A 24,783-nucleotide genomic window follows, 5' to 3' on the forward strand; every position below is an offset into this window, starting at 1 on the left:
CTCTCTCTCTCTCTCACACACACACACACACACACACACACACACACACACAGAGAGGCTGTGTTTGTATCGCGGGTCTGTCTCCAGCCTCAGTCCAGCAGCACAGATCAATGGTAATCTCATTCATAATGACTTCTCAATGGCACAGCTACCTGATGAATAGACTCATCGATTTGCTGTTGTTCTGCCACTTCATGCAGGTGAAAACACAACACTTTTTTAATTAAGTCTGTATGGGAGGAAAAAGATTCCCAACGAGGAGTGGCGCGTCGCCTCAGACGTCTCTTCTGCGCTGCTTTAAGCTGAGCTGCATCCAAAATGAAAACCTGAAGACACATTTTCTGAAGAAAGAGAAAGTGGTGTTTGTCTACATTAACCTCACTGCTGTAAGGCTAGGCTGTGAATACTAACACTAGGTGAGAACAGTACATCTGATCTCAGTAAGTGATGTTTCTGTTAAGGTGTTAAAAACTCCATCTTTTCAAACAAAACTAATTTCTTTAGCAAAGAAAATGACAGCAATAAGCCACAAAAGTCACATGATACAGTGTTTTCAGCATATGTGTTGGCCGACAGAAAGCTGCTTGGTTTGAAAGTGACGACTGTGTGCTGTGCTTCATTCATTTTTATGTTATTGTGTGATAAGAATAGCTTTCACTGAAATTTTGCAAACATGACTGCACCCACAAAAATAATTGAATAAAATACAGCAATGTTAACAAAATACTGAGTGGTAATTAGGGTTATTAAAGTTAACTAAAAAAATAAAAAACTTGTTACTTTACTGAAAGAAAATATTTAAAAAAAAACTTTTTTTTTTTAGATTTGGCAACATTTCTCATTTTCATTTAGTTTAACTTGGCGCACTAAAATAACTACAAATGAATAAAATGTAATAAAAACGATATATACGAACACTGTTGTTCAAAAGTTTGGGATCAGTAAAATTTCTGAAAGTCTCTTCTGCTCACAAAGGCTGCGTTTATTTGATCAAAAATACAGAAAAATCAGTAATATTGTGAAATATTATTACAATTTAAAATAATGTGTTTCTATTTCAATACACTTTTATATATAATTTATTCCTGTGATGCGCAGCTGTATTTTCAGCATAATTACTCCAGTCTTCAGTGTCACATGATCTTCAGAAATCATAATAATATGCTGATTTATTATCAGTGTTGGAAACAGCTGTGCTGCTTCATATTATAATAATAGTAATATAAATAAAAACATTTATCTCAATGATATTAAAAAACACTGTTGGTAATAATAACAATAATGATCTGAAATAAAAACTGTCTCCAAAAAATATTGTTCACTGTTCATAATTCATGATTTTTTATTGTTGTTTGGCAACACTCAGCAGATCAATAATCAAAGATCATTGCATACTCCAGAACTGAGCTGACGTGTGCTCAAAAGACTCTTTCCTCTTCCTCACTAACATCATGTCTTTGTTCATAAAAACAAGAAGCAGAAGAAGAAAGCAGCAGCAGATGAGGTGAGCAGTGTTTGATCCTGCAGTCATTTAGCATTCAGAGTGACGCTTCTCTTCCTTCAGCAGCATCTGAAGATGGCTTTAACCCACAAACACGTCCTCCGACTACTTCAGACTAAACGAGCGGCGATGAGCGAGAGCGCCTGTGTACAAACGAGAGCTTTACACGGGCGACACTTGATCACAAAGGCAATTTATCCTTGAGTCCACATAATGGAGCAATGAAAGAGAAAAGGGAAGAGAGAGAGGCCAGAGTAATAGGAGGCATTTCATTTAATTGCCATAAATTGGAGGGTCAGGAAATGTGAATGTAATTTTGAAGGGCTGTTTATCGGACCAGCGGATCTTCGAGCCGATATTGAAAAGCTCTCCCGATGGAGAGGGAAGACTGGAGACGGACGGCTTTTCTCAAGCAGAGCCATTCAAAACAGGCTCGTTCAATGGCCTATTTGATCCCTCCTTATTCGTTTCATCGACACGTTTCCTCTAACATACTTGGCCAACACAAAGACTGTCTGCCCACATACTTCCCATAATGCCATTACTCAGGGAGACTCACATGTCCAGCACAGTGTAATCACGGCTAAAGATCCAATACTGGTTAGCTTTAATTATGCTTTTACACCACAAGTGAGACTCCCTGTGGGCCGGAGGAAATAGAAAACGGCAGAGAGAGAGGTCTGTAATGGGCCGCGCTTCATAAATTTCAAGACAATCAATGCAGCAGTCTGCTAATGGTGCGTACATTAGCTAAGAAACAAACACACACACACACACACACACACACAGACAGACACAGACACACACACACACACACACACAAAAATATGACGCTATCAGCTCTTTATCATCATCCTCAATTTGGCCTCTAAACAGCAGTTGCTTACGGTAGATCGACAGACACGGCTCGTGTTTGGACTGTAAACTCAAACACTCCAACGAGAATTATCGCTCTGTTTCACTCGTCATGAGCTGGTTATTATTGTTGAAAACTGAATTCTGCTTCCTTACAAACGTTATGAGTGTGAATCAACAAAGAGAATAGTGTGCTGTAGGGCTGCGGTGACGATATTGATTAATCGATTTTAATCAGTTCTCATTTTGACGAACCGATATCGATTCTTAAATCCCAAGATCAATCTGGGTCTAGCTTGTTTTCTGCTGATGCAAAAATAAAAATTCACTAAACATTATTGGATCCAATAATTGCAATAACCTTTGTGCTTTCTTACTTTTGATATGAAATTAATCTCCACTTTCAAATTCTGTCAAATTTATTAAGAAATACCAACAATAAATGTCGTTCTGACACTCTTTGGACAGGACAGATCGCTGTGGTGACATCAGAAGAAACTTACTGAAATGCATCATGTCTCATGTAATCGACCAATAAGACATCAATAAAACAACTTATGAACAATACGTCACGTAATGTCACATTTACCTCAGCAAAGACATTCAATGCCCATGAACTCGATAGTCAGCTAGAAAAAATAAAATATGCACTAAATTACATATTCATTATATTTTTGTCTTCATTATTTATTTAATGCATGCAGTTTTGTATGTATTTAAGTTTTTATGACAGACACTGTTTAAATGTTTATTTCAAAAAATGAACTGGAGTAGAAACATAACATCTCATTAAAAAGTGATTTTTTATTAAAAAATGCATTTTAAATGTTTGTATACAGAAAAACTGGCATACTGTCCCTGATATGCATCCGAATGAAACAATGTTGAATTAAACTGTGAATCAAAATCTCAATCTAATGATGAGAACGGTGTCAATACTCAGTTCTACAGTGCTGGATATCTGGACAGAGGTATCTGTTAGCGCTCCCATTCATCTCAATGGCAGCTGCTTGGCTGACGCAGGACCCCGGGGTGTTTGTGATTAGAAACCTGCACTCATTGACACTCAGTCAGGGAGTTTTGAGCCAATTTGAGCAGGGCTGGCCCACGGCTGCTTTAAAGATTACGAGCTGAAAGGTCTTTATATATAAAAAAAATCTCTCAGGGGCAAACTGGACCAAAGTGACCAGCCAAACCTAGACCTCTTGATGGAGCCGTGGCTTAGCGCTTACGCCGCCTTCTCTTCCAGCTCTGAGAGGCTGAATTTTGAACTTCCAACTTTGAAAAGTGCATTAGAACGGCACTTGATGTTGATCTCGCTGCCCTTCTCTCCCCCTCATCTCCCGTCCAATGGAAGTGGCAAAATGGACAAATTTCTTGTTTTCTATGTCAGACCATGTTAAGCATAAAGAAGAATCATCATCTCAGACTAGAAAACAGCAGAAGACGAGAGCAACGGGGCGAGAGACTGATCTCACCTGATAACCTTTTAACATCTCAGACGTTCTGCTTAAATCACTCTCCACAACAAGCTTAAAGCCGCTTTTATCATCAGCCTTGACACTGACACTGTATCAAAGACAAACTCCTTTTCTTCTGCACAGATTCTGCATTCCATCCACCAGCACTCATCCTCTCAGCGTGTAAACACCCGTAAAGAGCCCAAACGAGGCTGACTCGAGGGATGAATACATAACCAACCCTCACCATCTGCTAATTACTGGAGTCCAATCAACTCATCAGCTCGTCTTGCCGAGCAGAAGCATTACGCTGCGGTGTCCGCTCTGCCTGAGGGTCACCCAGAGGAAAGAGCCATCACACCTCCATCACATCTCAACTCATTCCCTCTCTCAATAAGAGAACAAATAGAGACTTCTGCCGAAAGCACCTGCTTCTGTGATGCTTCCCCCATTCATCTCACATCAGAGGAGATCTCAACAACACTCCTCCAAGATCAGGTGATCTGAACTGCTAGCCCCATTTTTGTTTATTTACAGCTCTTATTAAATGTCAACTATGGATTTGTTTCTTTTCATTCATTTACATTTACATTTAGTCATTTAGCAGACACTTTTATCCAAAGCTACTTACAAATGACAATAAAACCAACAAAAGAGCAATAATATGCAAGTGTTATGACAAGTCCCGGTTAGTCTAACGCAGTACTTTTTTTAAATTTATATATATATATAAATAAATAGAAAGAAAACAAGTAGATAGAATAATATTCCTAACATTCCTGCTGAGGAACTCTATTACAGTCATAGTTCCCCCCAAAATAAAAATTCAGCCCAAATTTGCAAACCGTCAAGGTATTTGTATATTTATTTATTTATTTCTTTTTGTGGAGTTTAGGTTGCTCTTGTATAAAAAAGCAGCATAAAAGTACTCTGTAAAAAAAAAATTATTTTTTGAAGTTGTAAATAAAACATGTTTGAGTAAACTACTATTTCAGATTTTCTACTGCAAAATGTTATGCTTAATTCAATGTTATTTGTCATTTCTTTGTAATTGTGAAATTTACTAGTAATTTCTGAGTGAAAATTGTTTCTACACCATTTTTTTTTCAGTATATCATGAAATCCTAATGCTTTTGCATATTTAAACTCATGACATAGTATTGAACCAATGGCACATGGTATCAACCTTGGTGTGACTCATCTTAAATATGTACAAAAATAAATGTGATCGAAGCAGATGAGAAGATTTTCAGCGAATAACATCTTAAAATTCAGTCTGTTCCTTAGAGAACTTGTTATATACTACATTCATCATATGGACATTTTCGTGTTTTATCAGGTTTTGATCATTTCGGCAGCCTGACGGTCACTGGTCAGCATGGATATTCTGCTGAACCACCTAAAAGATGACAGAAAGTTTCTGGTCAATTATTCCTCCAAGTCCTCTGAAGTATGAAAGAGGAACATTTGAGCGCTAACATTTTCACTTCAGGAGGGGTGTACAGGAGACTTTACAAATCCTAATAAACCCCACTTCCTCCTGCATATCGTTTCACTGCGAGAGTCTCTGCGGCTTCCCTCCATCTGTCTGTCTCTCATCTGCGGGACTATTAGAGTGTGTCGCCTTCCACTGTCTCTCCCCGAGGGAGCAGATAGAAAGAAAAGAGAAAAAAACCAAAAACTAATTCACACTATTCCCACGGGGAAAATGAAACGGTGAGCGTGTCACAGCAGCATCATATCAATTACCCACAAAGCAACGGGGCAATCTCGCAGCCCCCCTTAACGATCAACACCACATCAAAATTTTCAATTAAGCGACTCTTGTAGCACCTTCCATACCTCTCTCTGAACATGTGCATTACTTCCTGCATCGCTTTTTGCTTCAGAGTTGGGTGCAATTGAAAGCACTTTTTCCGATGTGCACACACACACACACACACACACACACACACACACAACCTCTCCAGAGAGCTCTATTACTATCAGAGGGAAGTGAAACACGGGGCAACAGATGGAGATATTGTTCAGACAAAGAATGATAAATGCATTACATAATGTATTGCCCATCTATGCGCTGTCTCATCTGACCTCTGTTTGCTTATTGCTTGATTAATTTTCAGCATCAGTTTGAATGGAGTCACCAGAAACGGTGTGTTTGTGTGTCTGAGAGCGTCGGCGAGCAAAAGCACTTGTGTTTTTGCCATTATTGTTACATTATAGACCATATTACCATATAAACTCAATAGCTCTGCTGCACAACCTAGTGAGTGGCCCACCTAGACGGCATAGTAAGGCAGTGCTTTACTCTGGAACTATGCGTGTCAATGCATTCAGATAATTACACTACCGTTCAAAAGCTTGGAATAATTAAGATGCTTTAATGGGTTTGAAAGAAGTCCCTTCTGCTCATCAAGGCTGCATTTATTCAATCAAAAATACAGTAAAAACAGTAATATTGTGAAATATTATCACAATTTAAAATAATTGTTTTATATGAAAATATATTGTAAAATGTAATGTATTCCTGATGCAAAGCTGATTAAAAAATAAATTAAATTACGTAAAAAATGTATAAAAAAAAAAAAAAAAAAAGAAGAACATTTTTCAGTAGCTCAGCTGTTTTTTTTTTTTTAACTGTATAGCTTTTCCAGTAACATGCAACCTCTTCCAACAAGCAGCATAATGAGAGAAAATGGTACTTTGCTGTTTTTTTGCATTGTATTGTGACTACAGCTTTACAGCCATCAAGCACTGCCGTGAACTGTCCAACTATCCACAGTAGAACAATCGGTTCATTCATATTCAAATAATCCTTGTGCAGATGCCTGAGATACATCCTACAATATTTATTACAAAAAAAGTTAAATGCTGCTGTTCATCAGGATGTTTTTGTTATTTAAATTATGGGGTTTTATTCACAAGTTTTATTAATTTATCTGCTCAACTCTATCACCTTAACCAAGATCCACAGATTTCTTTTGTGAGATAAACACTTTTGAAATGAGAAAATAATCTGATAATAATATAAAAATTAAAAATAAATAATTAAAAAAGATATTGTTTCTCCCTTCTTACTTAGTTTGACTACTGCCCGCAGCTAATAAGTTCAGTGTAGTTACAGTAGATGCTTTTTATTAGTGGCTTGTAGAGTGTTTTCAAAATAAGTCTTGTCCCGTGGAATGGGATGTCAGCAGACGAGTTGTTTCTGCTCCGAGATGTTAGGAGTCTTAGCATAATGAGCTAAAGGCCGGAAGCTCTTGTTCATGCACTAGTGCACTCATGGTGATCCGTGTGGAGTGGGAGGAAATGCACTGCACTGCACTCGTGCACTGCTACACACACACACACACACACACACACACACACACACACACACACACACACACTGAGGTAATGGGGTACTTTAACCATAGTACATGCCATCTGGACTATTACATACAAGCTAATACAAATCTGTGATAAAATGCTATTTTTGTCAATAACAGAACTGGCATATCCTGTGTATGCACTGTATAGAAACTATAGATTACCACAGAAGGCAGCTATTTATTTATTTATTTTGCATCACATGCAGCAGACATATGTGCAATGATTAGGGCTGGCCATGAAAAAGTTTTTACGGTTTAATTAAATTCCGATTCACAAGCTCTTGATTTGATTCAATTCTGATTCTATATTGATTTTTGGGGTATTTATCAGGTACAGCATATGTTCATTTTGGAAAAAAAAAAAAAAAAAAAAATCTCTCTCATATTGCATTTTGGGAAAAAACTTTTTTATAATAAATCTTTGAAAATCAAAGTCTGAAGCTGTAAACTATTTAGGGAACCCCATCCGTTGGTACAATACTATAATATTAAAGGTTAAAATTAGCAAAAGAAACTATTAAATTCAATTGTGATTTATATATTGAATAAGATAATTATGTTTCTACTCCAATTAGTTGTTGAAATATGAACATTTAAACATGGCTTAATTTCATGACAGATTTGTTCAAAAAATGCATTAGTTAATGATGACTACATTTAAAGGTTAAACAAAAATCTAATGAATATGTAACATAGTGCATGTGTTTATCAAAATGCTCCTCTCTAGTTATTTTTTTTTCTGGCTGACTATTGAGTTTATGGTCATTAAATGATGTGTACCAACCGCAATCTAGCATGCCACATTAACGAGTGGCAAAACCACATTTATTGTTTGAATTTTGTGATAAAACTGACAGAATTGGAAAGCTGAGACTTTGTTTCATATCAAAATCAACAGCACAAAGCTTACTCTGACTATGGAATAGAAATAATGTTTAGTTAAGTTTTGTCCATGCATCAACTGAACACAGAAAGCATAGATAGATTAATTAGCACTGTCAACCCAGCCCTAGTAATAAGTAAAGTTATCATACGTGTTATTTTTCTGTCATTCTGTCATCTCAAGAAACAGAACAGAGAACAGATCATAAGGCATGAACTCTGTGGGCTTCCGTATGTGAACTTCAAATCTCTGTACTCTTCCAGCATGCTGGCATTTTCATGAATTAATCACTGCTGTGTATTTCTGACAGCTTCAGTTCTGCAGATGGACTCCAGTTCAAACACTCTCCATTCGTCAGGAAATCCCTCGCTTTTCCCCACATATTTTTGTGCGTCTGCCATCAGTAAGGATTTTTCTCCCGTCTGTGAGGCGTGTGGCCGTGTGTGCGACACCGCTTACAGCAACACTAATCAGGGCAGAGTGAACGTCTGAAGCAGTAAGAATGGCATGTGCAGTAGATTACCTTTCGTCTGATGGCGTAATATTTGGTCACAGGCTCTTTTTTCATCTCATGTTTTATTCATAGGGTTGGGGACCGGCTGTGGGGGGGAATTTTATTGAGCGGGGAGATTGAAAATGTTGAAATCAGATCCAGCATGTGGAAATAGTCCGTGGTTTATGTGTTTTTTTTGCCTGAGGAAGGCCACTGTTGAAGCGTGAGACGAGCGAGAGCGACAGAAGGCAGATGAAAGGACAGTAAAAGGTAAAACGGATCTCGTACCTGCACTCCAGCAGCATGCTCATCCAAATGACTTTTTTTAAATTCAAATGAGGGCTGCTGAGGACCTGATAAACACAGAGTCAACACACACCTTAACCACTACACTCGCACAGGATTATGGGTAATAAGGGCAGGGAATAAATATCATTATATGTGCACAAACCCACCTCTGCATGTTGAGGTGAAGTGAGTAAAACACAGGGGACAAGAGCACATGGAGGGGGTGATTTAAAGGGACAGGTCAACCAAAAAACCAAAGATATCGCCTACTCACTCTTCACAGCGCTTGATAAACATACAAGCAAAAAAAGAGAACATTAGCAGAAAGTTGATGCTGTTCTATTCCATTAAATGAAAGTGTATAGTGAATATTAAAATGTAACACTATGCCACTTTGCGCAAATTTTTTGTCAATCCAAATTAATCCAATCCAATTTCAATTTTATATGAACCCTAAATGTTTTAATCTGATTCAGATGTTCATTTACAGAGAAAGCCACCACAATAATGTCACTGAGCATAATCGCCATATTTTCCTTGATAACATACCTAAAAAAAAAATATATATATATATATATGGCCACAGACCAGTTCATACACACCACCCTTTTCAATGGGATCGGAATTTCATTGGGAAAAAAATTGCTTGTCGCTGCAATCTTGATGCTTTTGTTGTGTTTTTGCTTCTTTGTTTTCATTTTCTGAGTGAAAAAAAATGCTCCCTTTAAGATGATTTGAAGTATGGTAGCACTGATCCATTAGGCCAACGCTTTTGTTCAGAATAAAAGGCCTACCAGAGCGTGTTTTTATGACAATGTTTTCCCCATATGAAGCCATTAAAAGACCTATAAACACCTACAATATGTTAAGAGTGGAGAAAATCATCTGAATGCTGAAAAGACACAAGCACCATTAACATTAATACCCAGCGCCAGCAACGCGTGGCAAAGAGCTCAAATAAAATACAGCGTGTGGCAGGAGAGGAAGTAATTTCCATTTAAATAACGTTCTCTGGACATAAACTGATAATCTCCAGGCTTTATGATGTTTGTCTGCTGGATCTGCAGACCTGCGCTCTTTATGAGATTTATTTATCAGCGATTTATTTCCCTCCACCACACACACACACTCAAGGAACCTGATCAATGTCTTTCGAGACCTAATCAATCGTCTTAAACCCCAGGCTAATGGGCTTAATGACCTCTTAAAATCTTCTATGGATTGAACGTTAAAATTAAGGTTATTACAGTTGCCTTAAAAGACTCTACGAGTGCAAATCATCTCCCGGAAATCATTAGTGGACAAAGCACCACACCGAACGAGTCCTGAGGTAAAGAACGTGGAAGCTGCTGGGGTGAAAATGTAGCGGTCAGGGTTTATTTAGTCAAGCACTTGCACAAACACACTCCATATAAACAGAAACAAGTAATGATTTCTCTCATATTGGTGAGCTGGCATGCCACTGAATACAAGCAATTCAGGACATACAACACATAATATTCTGACAATAACAAACAACCATATTTCCTGATTTTATTCACCTGAAATAGCACTTTTTTTCTCTTTTACATCTGAGAAGATGTAATTCCCCAACTAATCATCCCTTCTGAGGCTCAATAACGCATAAAACCATTTGGTTCTACCAACATTTAGCACAGTTTTAGGCTACTAGTGAAAACCAAAAATGTACTTAATGACCCTGTTCAAAAGAATGATACGGACATAGCTACTTCTCTCGTGGATCCTCATTAACACGCCAAAGAGAGCTTGGGTGGCTGTCAGGATTTTCAGGGAATAGCAACTACTCAAGTCCACTATTAGAGCTGTAGATGCTTGACTTCAACATTTACAACTGGCTTCATACTGACATTGTGTCAATTCTTACAAGACAATGCACTCTACCATTTGCAACATAAACAGCAAATTATAAAATATAAGATCCATCAATATAAAATGGCCACTGATAAGATGGTCTCCTACTGAGAAGTGATTCTGCTTAAATGAAAAATGCAGAGGAGAGTGAGTGTAAGTCATGGTGCACGAGGCATGTTTATTGTACTTACCCAGAAGGCTTTCACCTTGACGGACGATGACAATTAGCGATTGGATTCATCCAATCTCACATTCTGTCACACAGGCAGAAAAAAGGGGAAGCCGGTGTTTCCTGAAATGGCCGATGTTCATTTTTGATGTAGCTTAATTGAAAATTGGTCTGCTAAATCAAGCATGGTGTGCATGCGTGTCTTCGGAGAGCCTGCTTTCAGCACAATCAGCACTATAACCGCACACACTCATTTAGTTCATGATAATTACAGCACCTTTTCTCTCTCGCTACAGCACAACCATAAACCTACACACTGTGATCAAAGTCAAAGAGTACAAAACATGCAGCCTGGACATAAACATTCACATGCACACACACACACACACACAAACCATGGAAAACCAAGGATTTTTTCCCTCTTCACTAAGATGCATACGATGTATTTTGAGAAAGTAACACTCAGAAGGTTCTGCAATAAAATAGGTATTTCAGGGATACTTCGTTTTTAATAGAGCTATGAGAATTAAGGGTCAAAGCTAATTGCTGACGATGGTTTTGATGTACCATCCCACCCTGAGCGGTTAAAGATCTGTCCACATTAATGGACGTCATGCATTAAAGGATTAAACTAATAGACTTAGAATTTCATTGAGAATCAGGAAACCCCATCTTTAGGCATGGGTCCTTCAATTAATGTTTATTTGGCATACTTTAATGTATTACTTTTATATTAGTTGATTACAAAAAACACTTAGACACTGGGCTAAAGTGCCTCACTCCATGAAATGTAATCTTAATTGAAATTTGGCTTCAAACTTGGTCACTCCACTTAAACGGCTGTCCTTGCTTTAACCACAGGACTCAAGTAAGCCAGAGAGAGACTCCTCACAACTCCATGCTAATTTTTTCCAGGTCAGCGCTTTTCTGGTTTATATCCTACATGGCCAACGATAATGATGTTCAAGAAAGACTTGCTCTTCTCAGCCCACACACTCATCACCGGCGTACCTCAGGGTTCAGTGCTAGGACCCCTAATGTTCTCTACCTCCACTGTTTTCATTTGCAAGCGGTTTAGGTATTTTCTATACATTTCTAAACTATACTCTGCTGTGTGGACCACATGATATCTTTACAATTCTGAGACACTCTTTCTAGTTTATGTGTCTGTCATAGCCACCCACTCCCCTGGAGTCTATTATCAATCAGTATACTCAAGCTCGGACACTATGATTAGCCTCTTCTGGCCACCTAGCCCTCTGACTCTTCAATTCTCCATCTTTCTCCGTGTTGGGTAGACACACACACACACACACACGATGCAGATACTCAGCCAGATGACTTTTTTGTAGGAAACGGTCATAGAGCCAAGATCAGATTACTTTTCCTATTACTTCCTGTTTCAACAAACAGTGCTTCCTGTTCCTGCTGACACTTTTTTATCTAGACAGGAAAAGTCTATGGTTGTGTTCAGAGCGGAATACTGTCGTAGTGCTCACTGCATATGTGAAACAGTATGCAGCACAGTAGTATGTTACACTGAAGTCACACGACCCTAATAAATTGAATGCTTAATCTAGCGAGTGGCATTCAGTTATTTTGAAATGAGTCAATGAGATGTTATAAATCTCAACTTATATTACTTTCAGTTCATTTGTCACACTATAAATTGAAGGTTAAGCGAAGCACACTGCATTATGGGATACAGTATTCCGTGCATTGTGCTTTCTGTAATTCATGCAAACCGAACATCTACATAATGTCCATACAATACAAACTTGAGTTGAAGAGATTTTGACGGCTGGTGTGACTCCGGCAGTGTCATTACAGCCATGGCAGTTTCACCTTTCCTTCCTCAGTGTGACAGTGAGCCGCGTCTCAACAGCACTGAGGCAGGAGCGAGGGATTTGACTTGGAGACCATTTTCTCACTGTGCTTTCTCTGCTGTCAGAAAGCAACCTGTGGTGGTGGTCTCCTCTAAAGCACAACATTACAGGCAGAGAGTGATGGGGAGAGATGGCATGCTGAGAGAAAGAGAGAGAGAGAGAGAGAGAGAGACAGCAGTACCAGATGTGCCGCTACATCCTGCCCTCTGGCTATCAGACAGATGGGAATACGACTTTCAAACGTACCCGGGCACACTGAAGGTTTGCAATACACCAATTTTAAAAGAAAGAAAAGAAAGCAGACATATGGCTACAATTAGGCGGCTGAGCTGTCTGTGCTACAACAAACAGCTAAAACTAGGCCTGTATGCTGTTATTTGTGCTGTTATTTCAATAAATGTCATAACAGTGATTCAAATGCAAAATGATAAACTTTGAAATCTGAAGTCTTTCATTTCTATGCCAGTAAGGAAAATAAATGACTGTTTTCAGACAGGTTTCCTGAACACTACCATTGGTCAGCCACAAACTCTCTCCACTGGTGGAGTTAGTGTTGCCGTTTCACGATGCTCAAAAAAAAAAACAGCAAACAAGTATCACACTCTGTAGCAGAACCACCATATGAAAGGTGTACTTATAATTGGGACAGAAGAAAGTATTAAAATAAATAAACACTTCAGCAATAACATTTTATAAAACTGATGTTTAGATATCAAGGTTAAAAGAACAAAACAGCCTAAAATCAAATTAAAACAACAGCTCTCATGTTCAGTGTGTTGTGTGAAGTTTGTCTGCCAACAGAGAGCCATTCTTTATGAGTGTTCACATTCGAGTCCAAACCAAAGTCACACCTCTTTCAGTTGACCCAAAAGTGAACTGAGTGAAACAAAGCCAATTCTCTCTCAAGGTAGACCTCGTTTAGTTGTGGTAAAGCCGTTTTCAGACTAGAAACCAGTGCTGAATAGTCTGCGTTCCATCTGAATGGTGTTGAGCAGAGGGCACTGATTCAATTCCATCTCGAGTTCACGCTTATTTCTCCAGACATCATTATAGACATTGCACTGACTTGTACAATGATGATTGAGGCAATGTTTGACTTCTCATTTATTTAACAGGGAATCATAGGAAACATGATCAATTTGCTATTTTAGGGAAATGGCTTGACATTTCTACCAAATAAAAAGGCAGAGGGAGAGATGTCTGGAACATTGTCATAATGGTTTTTCTTGCGCTGATAATCAGTCTTGACACATGCACACATGGGACCTGTATTCAAATGTATTTGTGTCTACAAAAAAATAATCAGACATAACCTTTTCCATTCTGAACTCTCACAGCCCACAAGTTCAACAGAAACCAAATGTTCCTGAGACTGAGGATCACTGCTGCTGTTGTTACTTTTCATTATGACAGCGACTACATTCCCATGGCATCGGGAGGAACTGAATCTAGTTTTCATTTTCTCAAATCGCAAACGAGATCATCTTAATATCTCAAACGTTTCTCCTACACAGCAATATGATTAAATGGAGAGCAAATGCTAAAGTCTATGGCTTCTTAGACGTCTCTCCTGACAAAAAGCCAAAGTAATCCCACAAGTCTCTGCTAGAGTTTCAGAATTATCTCCGTCTGAACAACATTTCAATCTGTGCTCAGATTAATCACCCAATAAGAACGAAAAATTATAATATATCTTTAATATCAGAACCATGTCTCCTTAGGGTGATCACCTGGTTGTTGCTCTGTTGAGTGATAACTTATTATTAGACTATGCAAATACTAATTAATGTTAAATGGAAAGCCTATTTACAGTGACATTGGATGATAATATGCTTTAAATCGCCAATAAGCTTTTGAAAATGTTAATTGCGACTGGCACTCAGTTTGCACTATTCAGTACATTAAATATAATGAACTAAATCAATTTCCTTAAGCAGTGACTAAGTTATGCTACTTTATTAGACTATACAAAGATTACATGCATTTTACAGAATTCAGTGCATCTTGAACTTGTAGCCTGTTTTACTTTTTCAGTAGTACAAATAGATTTTTAAACCCCAGTAATCCCAGTTTGCAACTTTTTAAATAACTTTTTTTTTTATTGTGGTATTGTAATTTCATGGAAAAATAAAATAATATTGACAAAACTGATAATATGCGGGACATTGCTTATAACTTGCAGAATGCAGAACAAAGCTTCCAATTTCGGGACTGTCCCTAAAATGCAGGATGGGTGGTCACCCAATGTCTCCTAGAAAGCAATGGAGATTTGTGCTTGAATTTCTTGAAAAACACACAAGTAAATCTCACATTATAGCTACTCCTTTTATACTACTGCCTGTTATTTTGCAGGTCTGAAAACAGAGCCACTGCCTTTGAGATGAACAGGAACGCCGACGGATAGCATTCGTCTCCAGATATATGGGACGAAACTGGAAAATTTCAAATGAGCGTGGGACGGCTCTGAGCAATAGTTTGTAACTCTGTTAAGGCCTGAGGGGCGTCAGCTGACCTCGGAGCTTTCTGGAACACAGCTGTGATAGAAACACACCTAATCATGAGCTCAACACAGACACGAGGCTGGGAGCTTCAGCAAGGCTTTAAGTGGAAAGAATCGGTGTGTTTGGCTTGTGCTCAGACACACACAAGTGGCAATATTCGTTCAGGAGTTTACGCCTCCTCAATGCCGTCTTTTTCAAAATGTATAGCCACATCCAAGATAAACTATGCTGCCAAACATAATAATATTGATAAATGTGAAATATGCACATGCCACACGAGCGCCAGACAATATGGCTTAGCAGGAAACTAACCGACAAACAGAGACAGAGAGAGAGAAAATATGAATTCAAACAGGGCACTCGGGCAGACTGGCACCATTCTAAACGTAATTGTGTAAATTCACCGGTTCCACTCAGTTCTCCCTGTCCGAGGTGAGATAAGTGTGTGATTGGCTAGAGGGAGATGAAAAAACCCAGCAAGCGCTCCATCTAAAGCCACGTCTAAAGCAGACCTGGAAAACGTCTTTTGCCAATATAAAAAAAAATATGAAAGTTCAAATGCGATTGATGGGGGAGAGGAGCTCCTGTTTGAATTTCAATCAGAGAGCGAGCGAGTGGGCCGCACTGCTGGGGATACGGAGCATCTCTCCATCATGAAACCATGCATACACTCCTCTCTTTCCTCTCTCTCTTCCACTCTCCGGAAGACACTCGTCGCTCCGTGCCTCCTCATACAAGCCGTATATCTGTCCTCACCGAGTCTTGCCATGTTTAATACGGGAGCCATGGAAACCCGTGGAGAGAATCACATCATAGATCTCAAATGAAGGCACGAGGCCCTTATATGCGGTGTGACTGAGTGTTTGCTCTCGTGCGCTTCCAATTTTATAAGGGAGCGGTGGTATTCAGCGCATGGTTTGAGTCATGATTAACACATAAAAACCTCACACACACACACACACAGTGAGTGGCATCAATGATAGCTGCTCCGCACGCTCACTTGTTTACTTTATTTTCCAATTATGTTTCTGAAGAAGCTCCAGGCAATTATTTATGTGCAAATACCACACCGAGAAGGGAAATAAACACTTTCAAAAGAGGTGTGCTGCAGCTGAAACAGGAAGACCCTTGTTTCCATGCCACTTGTGGATCATTATGAGACTGCAGCTGAACCCGAACCTCCATCTGTTCCGGGGGAGCCCAAAGTCTGCATTTTGGCCCTTTTTGTGTGTATTTGCACTTGTATGATCAGAGTAGGAGTGTATATATGAAATAACACCGGTGCAAACTAGGCAAAATGTACCTCCTGTATTTACACGGCAAGCGATTGTTCACTTAAAAATTGATATTTTAGGTTCCTTGCCACTGTAACCTTTGGCTTTCTCAGTTGGGCTTTAAAAGACACTGATATTCAGTAATATTATCGATTGGACTGTACTGACTCAATCAGATGAAACACAATCTGAACTGAATTGAGCTGATAGTCACACTAACATTAGCACTGTTATTGAACTGAACTGAATCAACATTGAGCTCCAGGCAATTATTTATGTGCAAATACCACACCGAGAAGGGAAATAAACACTTTCAAAAGAGGTGTGCTGCAGCTGAAACAGGAAGACCCTTGTTTCCATGCCACTTGTGGATCATTATGAGACTGCAGCTGAACCCGAACCTCCATGTGCTCCAGGGGAACCCAAAGTCTGCAATTTGGCCCTTTTTGTGTATATTTGCATGTGTATGAACAGAGCAGGTGTGTATACACAAAATAACACCTAAACAGTTTTGCAAACTAGGCAAGACTGACAAAATGTACCTCCTATATTGCTTAGAGTTTAAAAGACACTACTATTCAATAATATCAGTAATAATATATCTGATCTAAATTGAGCTGGATATTGATACTAACTTTGCAACATCAACACTGTTATTGAACTGAATTGAAGTGCTTTGAAACAGTCTGTATTGTATAAATCGCTATATAATCAAATATTACTTCACTGCCCTGTTGAAAAAACCAGCATATGCTGGTAGGTTTTGAAGCTTGGATGCTGGTTTGAGCTGGTTTAAGCTGGTCCTTAGCTAGTCATGTGTTGGTCTTAAACTGGTCGGACCATCTTAGCACCAGCACACGACCAGCTAAGGACCAGCTTAAACCAGCACAAACCAGCATCCAAGCTTCAAAATCTACCTAACCAGCCTATGCTGGTTTTTTTCAACAGGGTGACTTTGATTGTGTGGAAAAAACAGTTAAAACATTCTTCATTCAGAAGAAGGAAGGTGATACAGGTTTGAAAGAAATTAAAATGTTCATTTTTGAACGGGTGAACGATCCTTTTAAGGGGTGTTAGCACTGACAGCGATTTGCAGACAAAGAGACTGGAAGTCATCCACCTTCAGTGAGAACTGGCAATTAATCAACCAACAAGGCCGTGACACTATGCGATTCAAGGCTTACTATTTTTCCTTACGACAAAAGGGATCTTTTGTGAACCCTGAAATTTGACAGGACAAAAAATGCAAAGTGTGCATCCCACTTTAATCACTTCCCCATACAAAAATGAATATCTACTGGATGTGTCATGACACCAAAAGTGAAGGCTAACGTTGGAAAGCCAAGCGGACTGACCTGCACACTTGGTTCTGGTGATGAGAGCCGGCCCAGGCTGTCCGGTTCCCCCCTCTCCTGGACGGGTCAGCAGCACTCGGATCTCGTACTCCGTGTCGGGATCCAGGTGCCACAGCTTGTAATTGGGCGAGTTGACGGCGTGGGTCTCTGTCCAGCTTCCAGATGTCATCCTGTACTCCACCTCCTTCAGGATGATGGGGCCGTCCCCAAATATGGAGTTAGCGTTTAGCTGGATTAGCAGGTATGTGGGCCCGACGCCCAGCAGCTGAGGTGGAGCGATGGGTCTCGGGGGCTCTGGAAGAATAAAGACACATCTCACCAACCCGTTTCATAAAGACCAAGCTTTATATCATCAGCTTAATGATATTTTAAACAATCTCAATGTGTCATGCAGAATCAAAACTTAAATATCTGAGTTACTTTTTTCAAATAAGTAATACTAGTTACTTTGTTTTCACATTTATTCACTGACAGCTCTCCTGTCCCGTGTTGAGAGAAATTGTGAGTGAGTTACGGAGTGAGGCAATTCCTTGTGCCTGCGGCTTATTCATTTCACTTTTGGTGTGAAAGGGCCTTTACAGTCGCCAAAAATATGACTTTTGGGTTTTTTGTTAGTTAAAAACAAATAAGCAAGCCCAGCCCAGGTGACAATAATAACACAAAAGTAATTTAATCCATTACTTTCCATAAAAAGTAACTAAGTAACAAAATTTGTTACTTTTTCATAGTGCTGGGCGGTATGACCAAAAATTTATATCACGGTATTTTTCAAAATTATACCAGTTTCACGGTACATAACGGTGTATTTTTTTTTCATGCATGACCAGGTGTTAACCATATTTTCTACTGATTGAGAGGAAATACTGACCGGTATTCGGTATGAACCGGTATACCGCCCAGCACTACTTTTTCATGGCGTAACACAATATTGTAATGCATTACTTTTGAAAGTAACTTGCCCCAACACTGCTTACAATAGTAAAAACATGATTTAGTTTTTATTGACCTTTTTCCACATTCTCTCTGAGCATTACAAATAAATCTGTACCTTTAAGACTTCGATATGTAAATGAATTTGATGCTATGATTGGCTAACCTTTTTGCATTGCAACTGAATATGTTCATATGTTAATGAGCTCATGGTTTTTGAATGAGTTTTTTTTCCCAGTTTATTTCATTTAAAAGAGTTCATTTTAACAACTTTTTAATTAACATTAGTGTTCACTGTAAGCACAATACTATAGCCAACCAATAACGATACTGCAGATGCACACGCAAACGGCGGCACTATTAAACCACACCAGACAATCCAGGTGGTCCTTTAGTAACTGTGTGCGTGTTTGGCTAGACAGACAAGCGGAGAGACATCTCATCCGCACATAAAACAGGTTAGTCATTTATTTTTTACACCAGGGGAAAAACATAAGTTTTTCTGTGTGTGTAAGTGTAGAGATCCTCCACAGCAGATCTTCACATGTCGAGATGGCTCTCTGAGAGTCCGGACGCTGCTGATAACTCTGAATTATGAATAAATCATCCAACATGGAGTTGGTGGAGTTGGTCCAACATGGAGAAGAGCCGTTCACTTCAGCAGGGTTTCTGCAGAATTTTTAAGCTCAAATTTAAGACTTTTTAAGACCTATTTTAAGACCTACACAAATAAAATTAATACCTATGAACGGGGTAGGGTAATGCCTATGGTAACAAATTAAACTGTAAAATGACTGTAAAAAGCATAAATTACAGTTCAGATACAAGTTTTCATAAAAAGTAAAAAGTATTAATTATTATATTAATTTAAACAATTATTATCAATAAATTATTATATTAATTAAATAGCATATAAATACATTTTACTGTTTAGATTTTTATAATGCATTATCTCCAACAGTTCACATTTACAGCTCTGCGTGTTTGCAGGGTAAAAACATGGGTCGATTTTCACATTGGTCTGAACAAAAACAACCCCAATACTGTGTTCCTGCAATACTGGAGGCTGCAGTTTCAGGACCGCATTTTTAGACCTGATCAAACAAACAGATGCAAAGACTAGATCCATGGAAACTATTATTTTTTATCTTTCCATCTTATTTTTGATGTAAGAGCTGGCATGAACTTGAGTGTGTGAGGCGATGTCAGCAATCTCCATTTAGCTGTGCAAAACAGTTCACTGTGCTGCTGGACCTTGTAAACTAGTATTTAATGTACTAATAAACACACTAATTTGTACCACAATTGTTTTACCGTTTACTGCACTTTGTTAAGTGGGTCAAAATAAAACATACAAAAAATACAAACAAAAAAACGAGCCTATAGGGTCCTAGAAATGCGGTCCTGAATAAAACAGGCTTATTGAAAATGCACATTGATTCTCTGCCAGCAGGAGGCGCTTTCTGAACGGCAGAAATATAACTGTTTCCCCGGTAACGGCAGTAAACAAAGCAGCGCAGCACCACACTCTGAAACGCGCAGCGCTCGTGTTTTTTCAATAAAATCAAAGTTTAAGTTTAATCGTCACATTAAGCCATATTGCAATTCTGGTCTTTTCGTCCCCAAATTTAAGACCTCCTGAAACCATAATTAAGTTTTTATTGTACAATTTAAAACTTTTTAAGGGCTTAAATTTGATACAACTAAATGTAAGACTTTTTAAGACCCCGCGGAAACCCTGTTCAGGACAGCATCAGTCCAGGAGAAATCCTGACGAACACGCTGACACTGGTGTTGATGGCACATAAAAGCTCCTCGCTAGCATAGCGCTGATATCTAATGAGTTCCTCATCAGCATCACATTCATCTTGGGGAGGAGCGGCGTTTAAAGCTGCGAGACCGTCCACCAGAGCGACAGACAGCTCAAGCTGAGAGATGCTGTTTAGCGCGGGACGATCAGATGGAGACACACTCTCTCTTTCCACCCCAGATGGCTCCTGAACTCTCTATTCGTTTCAGCTAATTAACCAGCCCACATGAAGCACAGCAATAACACAACCCAACAATCACACGCCTGTTGCTTATTCCTACATGTCCAGAAACGCCTATATGATGCATGCTGAGCAGATGCGGCTCTCAAACTCACACATGTGGTTACGAATATACTGGTCAGGACCTTCTGTGATCTTCAGACGAATTTAATGAAAATTTGACCAACAAGGGAGTGTTCAGGAAACCTGATTGCCAAATTATCTGTTTTTGGATCATTTTTGCAGTACTGGTTGGTTACGCTTGTCACATTTTGTCCCGGGATGAAGAAGACAGATGAAGTAATTCAAATAGAAATGTAGTTTATAAGTTAAACTGAATGTAATTGTGACACACTTTACCTTTAAATACTTATACACAAATATTTGACTGCAAGGACACCATTGAGTATTTTGGGTCAGTAGGATATTTTATTTTAAAATAGTATATCTTTTTAAAAGATTAATAGATTTGTATTCAGTAAGAATGCATTAAACTGATCAAAAGAGACAGTAAATACATGTACAGTATAATGCTACAAAAGTTTCTATTTCAAAAAAATGCTGCTCTTTTGAACTTTCTATTCATCTGTGAATCCTGAGAAATAAAATGTAACACGTTTTCCACAAAAAATATGGAGCAGCACAACTGTTTCAAACACTGCTAATAATCGGAAATGTTTCTTCAGCAGCAAATCAGCATATTAGAATGATTTCTGAAGATCATGTGACACTGAAGAACCTTGTACCTTGTATACTCATATCTCGCTTTTAAAAAAAAATATATCACATTGAATTTGATCAGTATAATCAGCAGCTGCAGAATGTTGTTGAATTCTCTGAATAAATGTGTCGTTGCTCGGAGTGTTTAAACCGTTTGCGTTCCTGTAAATGATCGACCTGTGTAATGCGCTTTATGTCTTAATGGAATAAAGGAATGGAAGGAAGGAATGAGAGTTAATTGATTTATGGTGGTGTTCCTGCAAGAGGAGGTGCTAGTATCCCTGTGCAATCAGAGCCGGCAGATTTTAATACTGTAATCTGATTCCAGTGTGTGTTGAGTTGTGTGTGTGACACCACTAACAGCAACACTGCAAAATTACATTTCACCAAATAATCCAATCACAACGGCACTGATGCACAAAAGCGCTGCCCTGGCAGAGACACACACACACACACACACACCACTCGCACGCACGCACGCACGCACATTCGCACGCACTCACGCGCACACACACACAGACACACACACACGTGTGATGACATCACCTCTGTAAACTGCGCTTTTATTTCTCGTGTATTATTTTAAATGTGACATTTACCGGAGCGAGCTGGTTTTGTCAATCACTCACTGACATATAACACTTTACCATTTACAGCCGGTTATTACAGCGTCCGGGTGAAGCGCCAAACCTGTCAAGCACATGTCCAGGTCATATTTCACCCCGAAATCATAGGAATGAAATCAGGAAATGTTTTTCTTGTGCTTGTGCTATCATGCTGTTGGATGTTTTTATCGAATGCAGTGACATTCAGTGTCCAGATACTTTTCAGGGCCACTGTGTGTCTTCAGTAGCTGCTTCTCTATAACTGCATATCCAGAGTTTGTAGTACGTTGTCTCAGTCTGATTGAGTCACTCCATCTGTTGTCTTGGACATGGATGATACGCAGCCTTCTATGTGACGTAAAAGATGCTGTTTATTACTGTGTCCATCAACGGAGCACCTAAAACACTGTGCTACATCATCTGCCTTTTACCACTAATGAAGTGGCTCTGGGACTAAAGTCACATCAAATATGCATTAATGTGTACGGCTGCACTTATTTGCTGGGTTCCTGAGAAAACAAAGAGTCTGAGGGCAGACGGGGCTTTATAAGAAGAGCAAAGAGCCCCATTCGTTTGTGCTTGAACCTGCAGACGAATTACATTCATCTCAATTCATTAGAGCCAGTGACGTACGCTCTCAAACACACACAGACAAACACGAGCAGAGTGCTTTTAGTGCACTAGTGTCTAAACTGGCGAGTGAATGGAGCAGTGTTCATACATTAGCTGAGAGCGTCTGTGTGATTTGTGTGATGCTTCGGTGGCAGGTTGAATCAGGGTTATTAAACTGCCACTAGTTTTAGTTACATATTCAAGATTTTAAAACTGATATAATTCTATTGTGTTTCAGACAGTCAGTAGCAAGTAAACAAGCTTTTTCAGTGTAGTTTGTACATCCTTACTTTTTAACAGAATATGCCAAATGTCTGCTTTGTGAAATTTAATTTAAAGGCGTAGTTCACCCAAAAATGAAAATTTCCTGATTATGTGCTCCCCCTCAGGCCATCCAAGATTAGGATGAGTTTGTTTCTTCATCAGATTTGGAGAAACTTAGCATTGCATCAGTGTCTCAGCAATGCTCTGCAGTGAATGGGTGCCGTCAGAATGAGAGTCCAAACAGCTGATAAAAACATCACAATAATCCACAAGTAATCCACACCACTCCAGTCCATCAGTTAACACAAAAGCTTTGTGTTTGTAAGAAATGAACCCATCATTAAGACGTTTTTAACTTCAAACTGTTGCATCCAGCTAAAATATGAATTCATAATCCATAATAACACTTCTTTCAGTGAAAAAGTGGTCTGGTCTGAATCAGGAGAGAATTATGCTCAGATCAAGCATCGTTTACAAGCCAAAGCAGCTCTAAACAATTATGTGGGTGGATTTTGATGTGACAACTGATGGACTGAAGTGGTGTGGATTATTGTGATGTTTTTATCAGCTGTTTGGACTCTCATTCTGACGGCACCCATTCACTGCAGAGCATCCATTGCTGAGACATTTCTACAAATCTTATCTGCATCTTGAATGGCCTGAGGGTGAGTATATTTCCAGCAATGTTTGATTTTTGGGTGAATTACTCCTTTAAAGTCAGCATCAAAATGTGACACAATTGTTAGTGACAGAAATTTTACCTTTTCTATACATCAAGCTCAAAATGCACCATAAAATATCATGAAAATATAATAAAAGTGGTCCAAATGTTTGAAGGGAACATTAACACTGAATAATAACTTGGTTAGTTCACCCAAAATGATCATTTGTCATCATTTCCTCTCCCTCATGTGGTTCCAAACCTGCATGACTTTCTTTCTTTGGAAGTCAGAGGTCACCAAAATGTATGGTAGTATGGTTACTAACACTCTTCAGAATATCTTCTTTCAGTTTGCAAAGAAGAAAGTCATACAGGTTTGCAACAACACGAGGGAGAGTAAATGATGACAAAATGATCATGTTTGAGTGAACTATCCCTTTAAAAGTCAGTCTGTTTCTTACAAAAAGCATCATATGACTTCAGAAGACTTGGAATATAGTACACAAGTCAAATGGATTAATGTATATGTTTATGACACTGGTATGTTGCTCTATTGGGGTTTTTTTGTCTTAGAAAAGGAGCTTCTTCAAGAATTGGCTTTTGTCTTCCCCTGGTGAATAACTGCATATGGGTTCAGAACAAGTGATGACAGAAACTCTACAGTTTAAAGGGGTCATATGATGCGATTTCAATTTTTCCTTTCTATTCCTTTTAGTGTTGTATTTTACTTGTATCAGTTATTAATGCGAAAAAACAAATACATCTTTTTAATTCAGCTGATTAACAATAATGTCCTTAGGTTGAACAGGGGCTTCACCACCGTTAATTTGAACCGAATGAAATCCAGCACTGAGAGCGAGACAGTGAGAGTGAATCTGTTTTTGTCAGGTGTCACTGGCTGTTTCATGCGGGTCATCCATCATGTGTGTCTGACATGAGCGAATGATAGTGATGTGCCCTGCTGTTACCCTTCCTTAAGCCCTGTCTCATCTGTCTTTCCCTCACACACACACACACACACTCACTCACTCACTCACTCACACACACTCACAC

At 38.9% G+C, this 24,783-nt stretch overlaps 1 protein-coding gene across 1 annotated transcript in view; it reads right to left on the reverse strand.

The window, feature by feature from the left end:
• The window catches only part of ptprk (protein tyrosine phosphatase receptor type K), a 159,848-nt gene that overhangs the window by 42,062 nt on the left and 93,003 nt on the right, over positions 1–24,783 (reverse strand). The window contains exon 8 of the mRNA XM_016575224.1: positions 17,909–18,202. Coding sequence (XP_016430710.1) covers positions 17,909–18,202 — 294 coding nt within the window. The remainder of the gene's footprint in view (positions 1–17,908; positions 18,203–24,783) is intronic.

This window comes from Sinocyclocheilus rhinocerous, unplaced genomic scaffold (assembly GCF_001515625.1).
Source record: "Sinocyclocheilus rhinocerous isolate Xijiao unplaced genomic scaffold, SAMN03320098_v1.1 scaffold1044, whole genome shotgun sequence".
Classification (NCBI taxonomy): Eukaryota; Metazoa; Chordata; class Actinopteri; order Cypriniformes; family Cyprinidae; genus Sinocyclocheilus; species Sinocyclocheilus rhinocerous.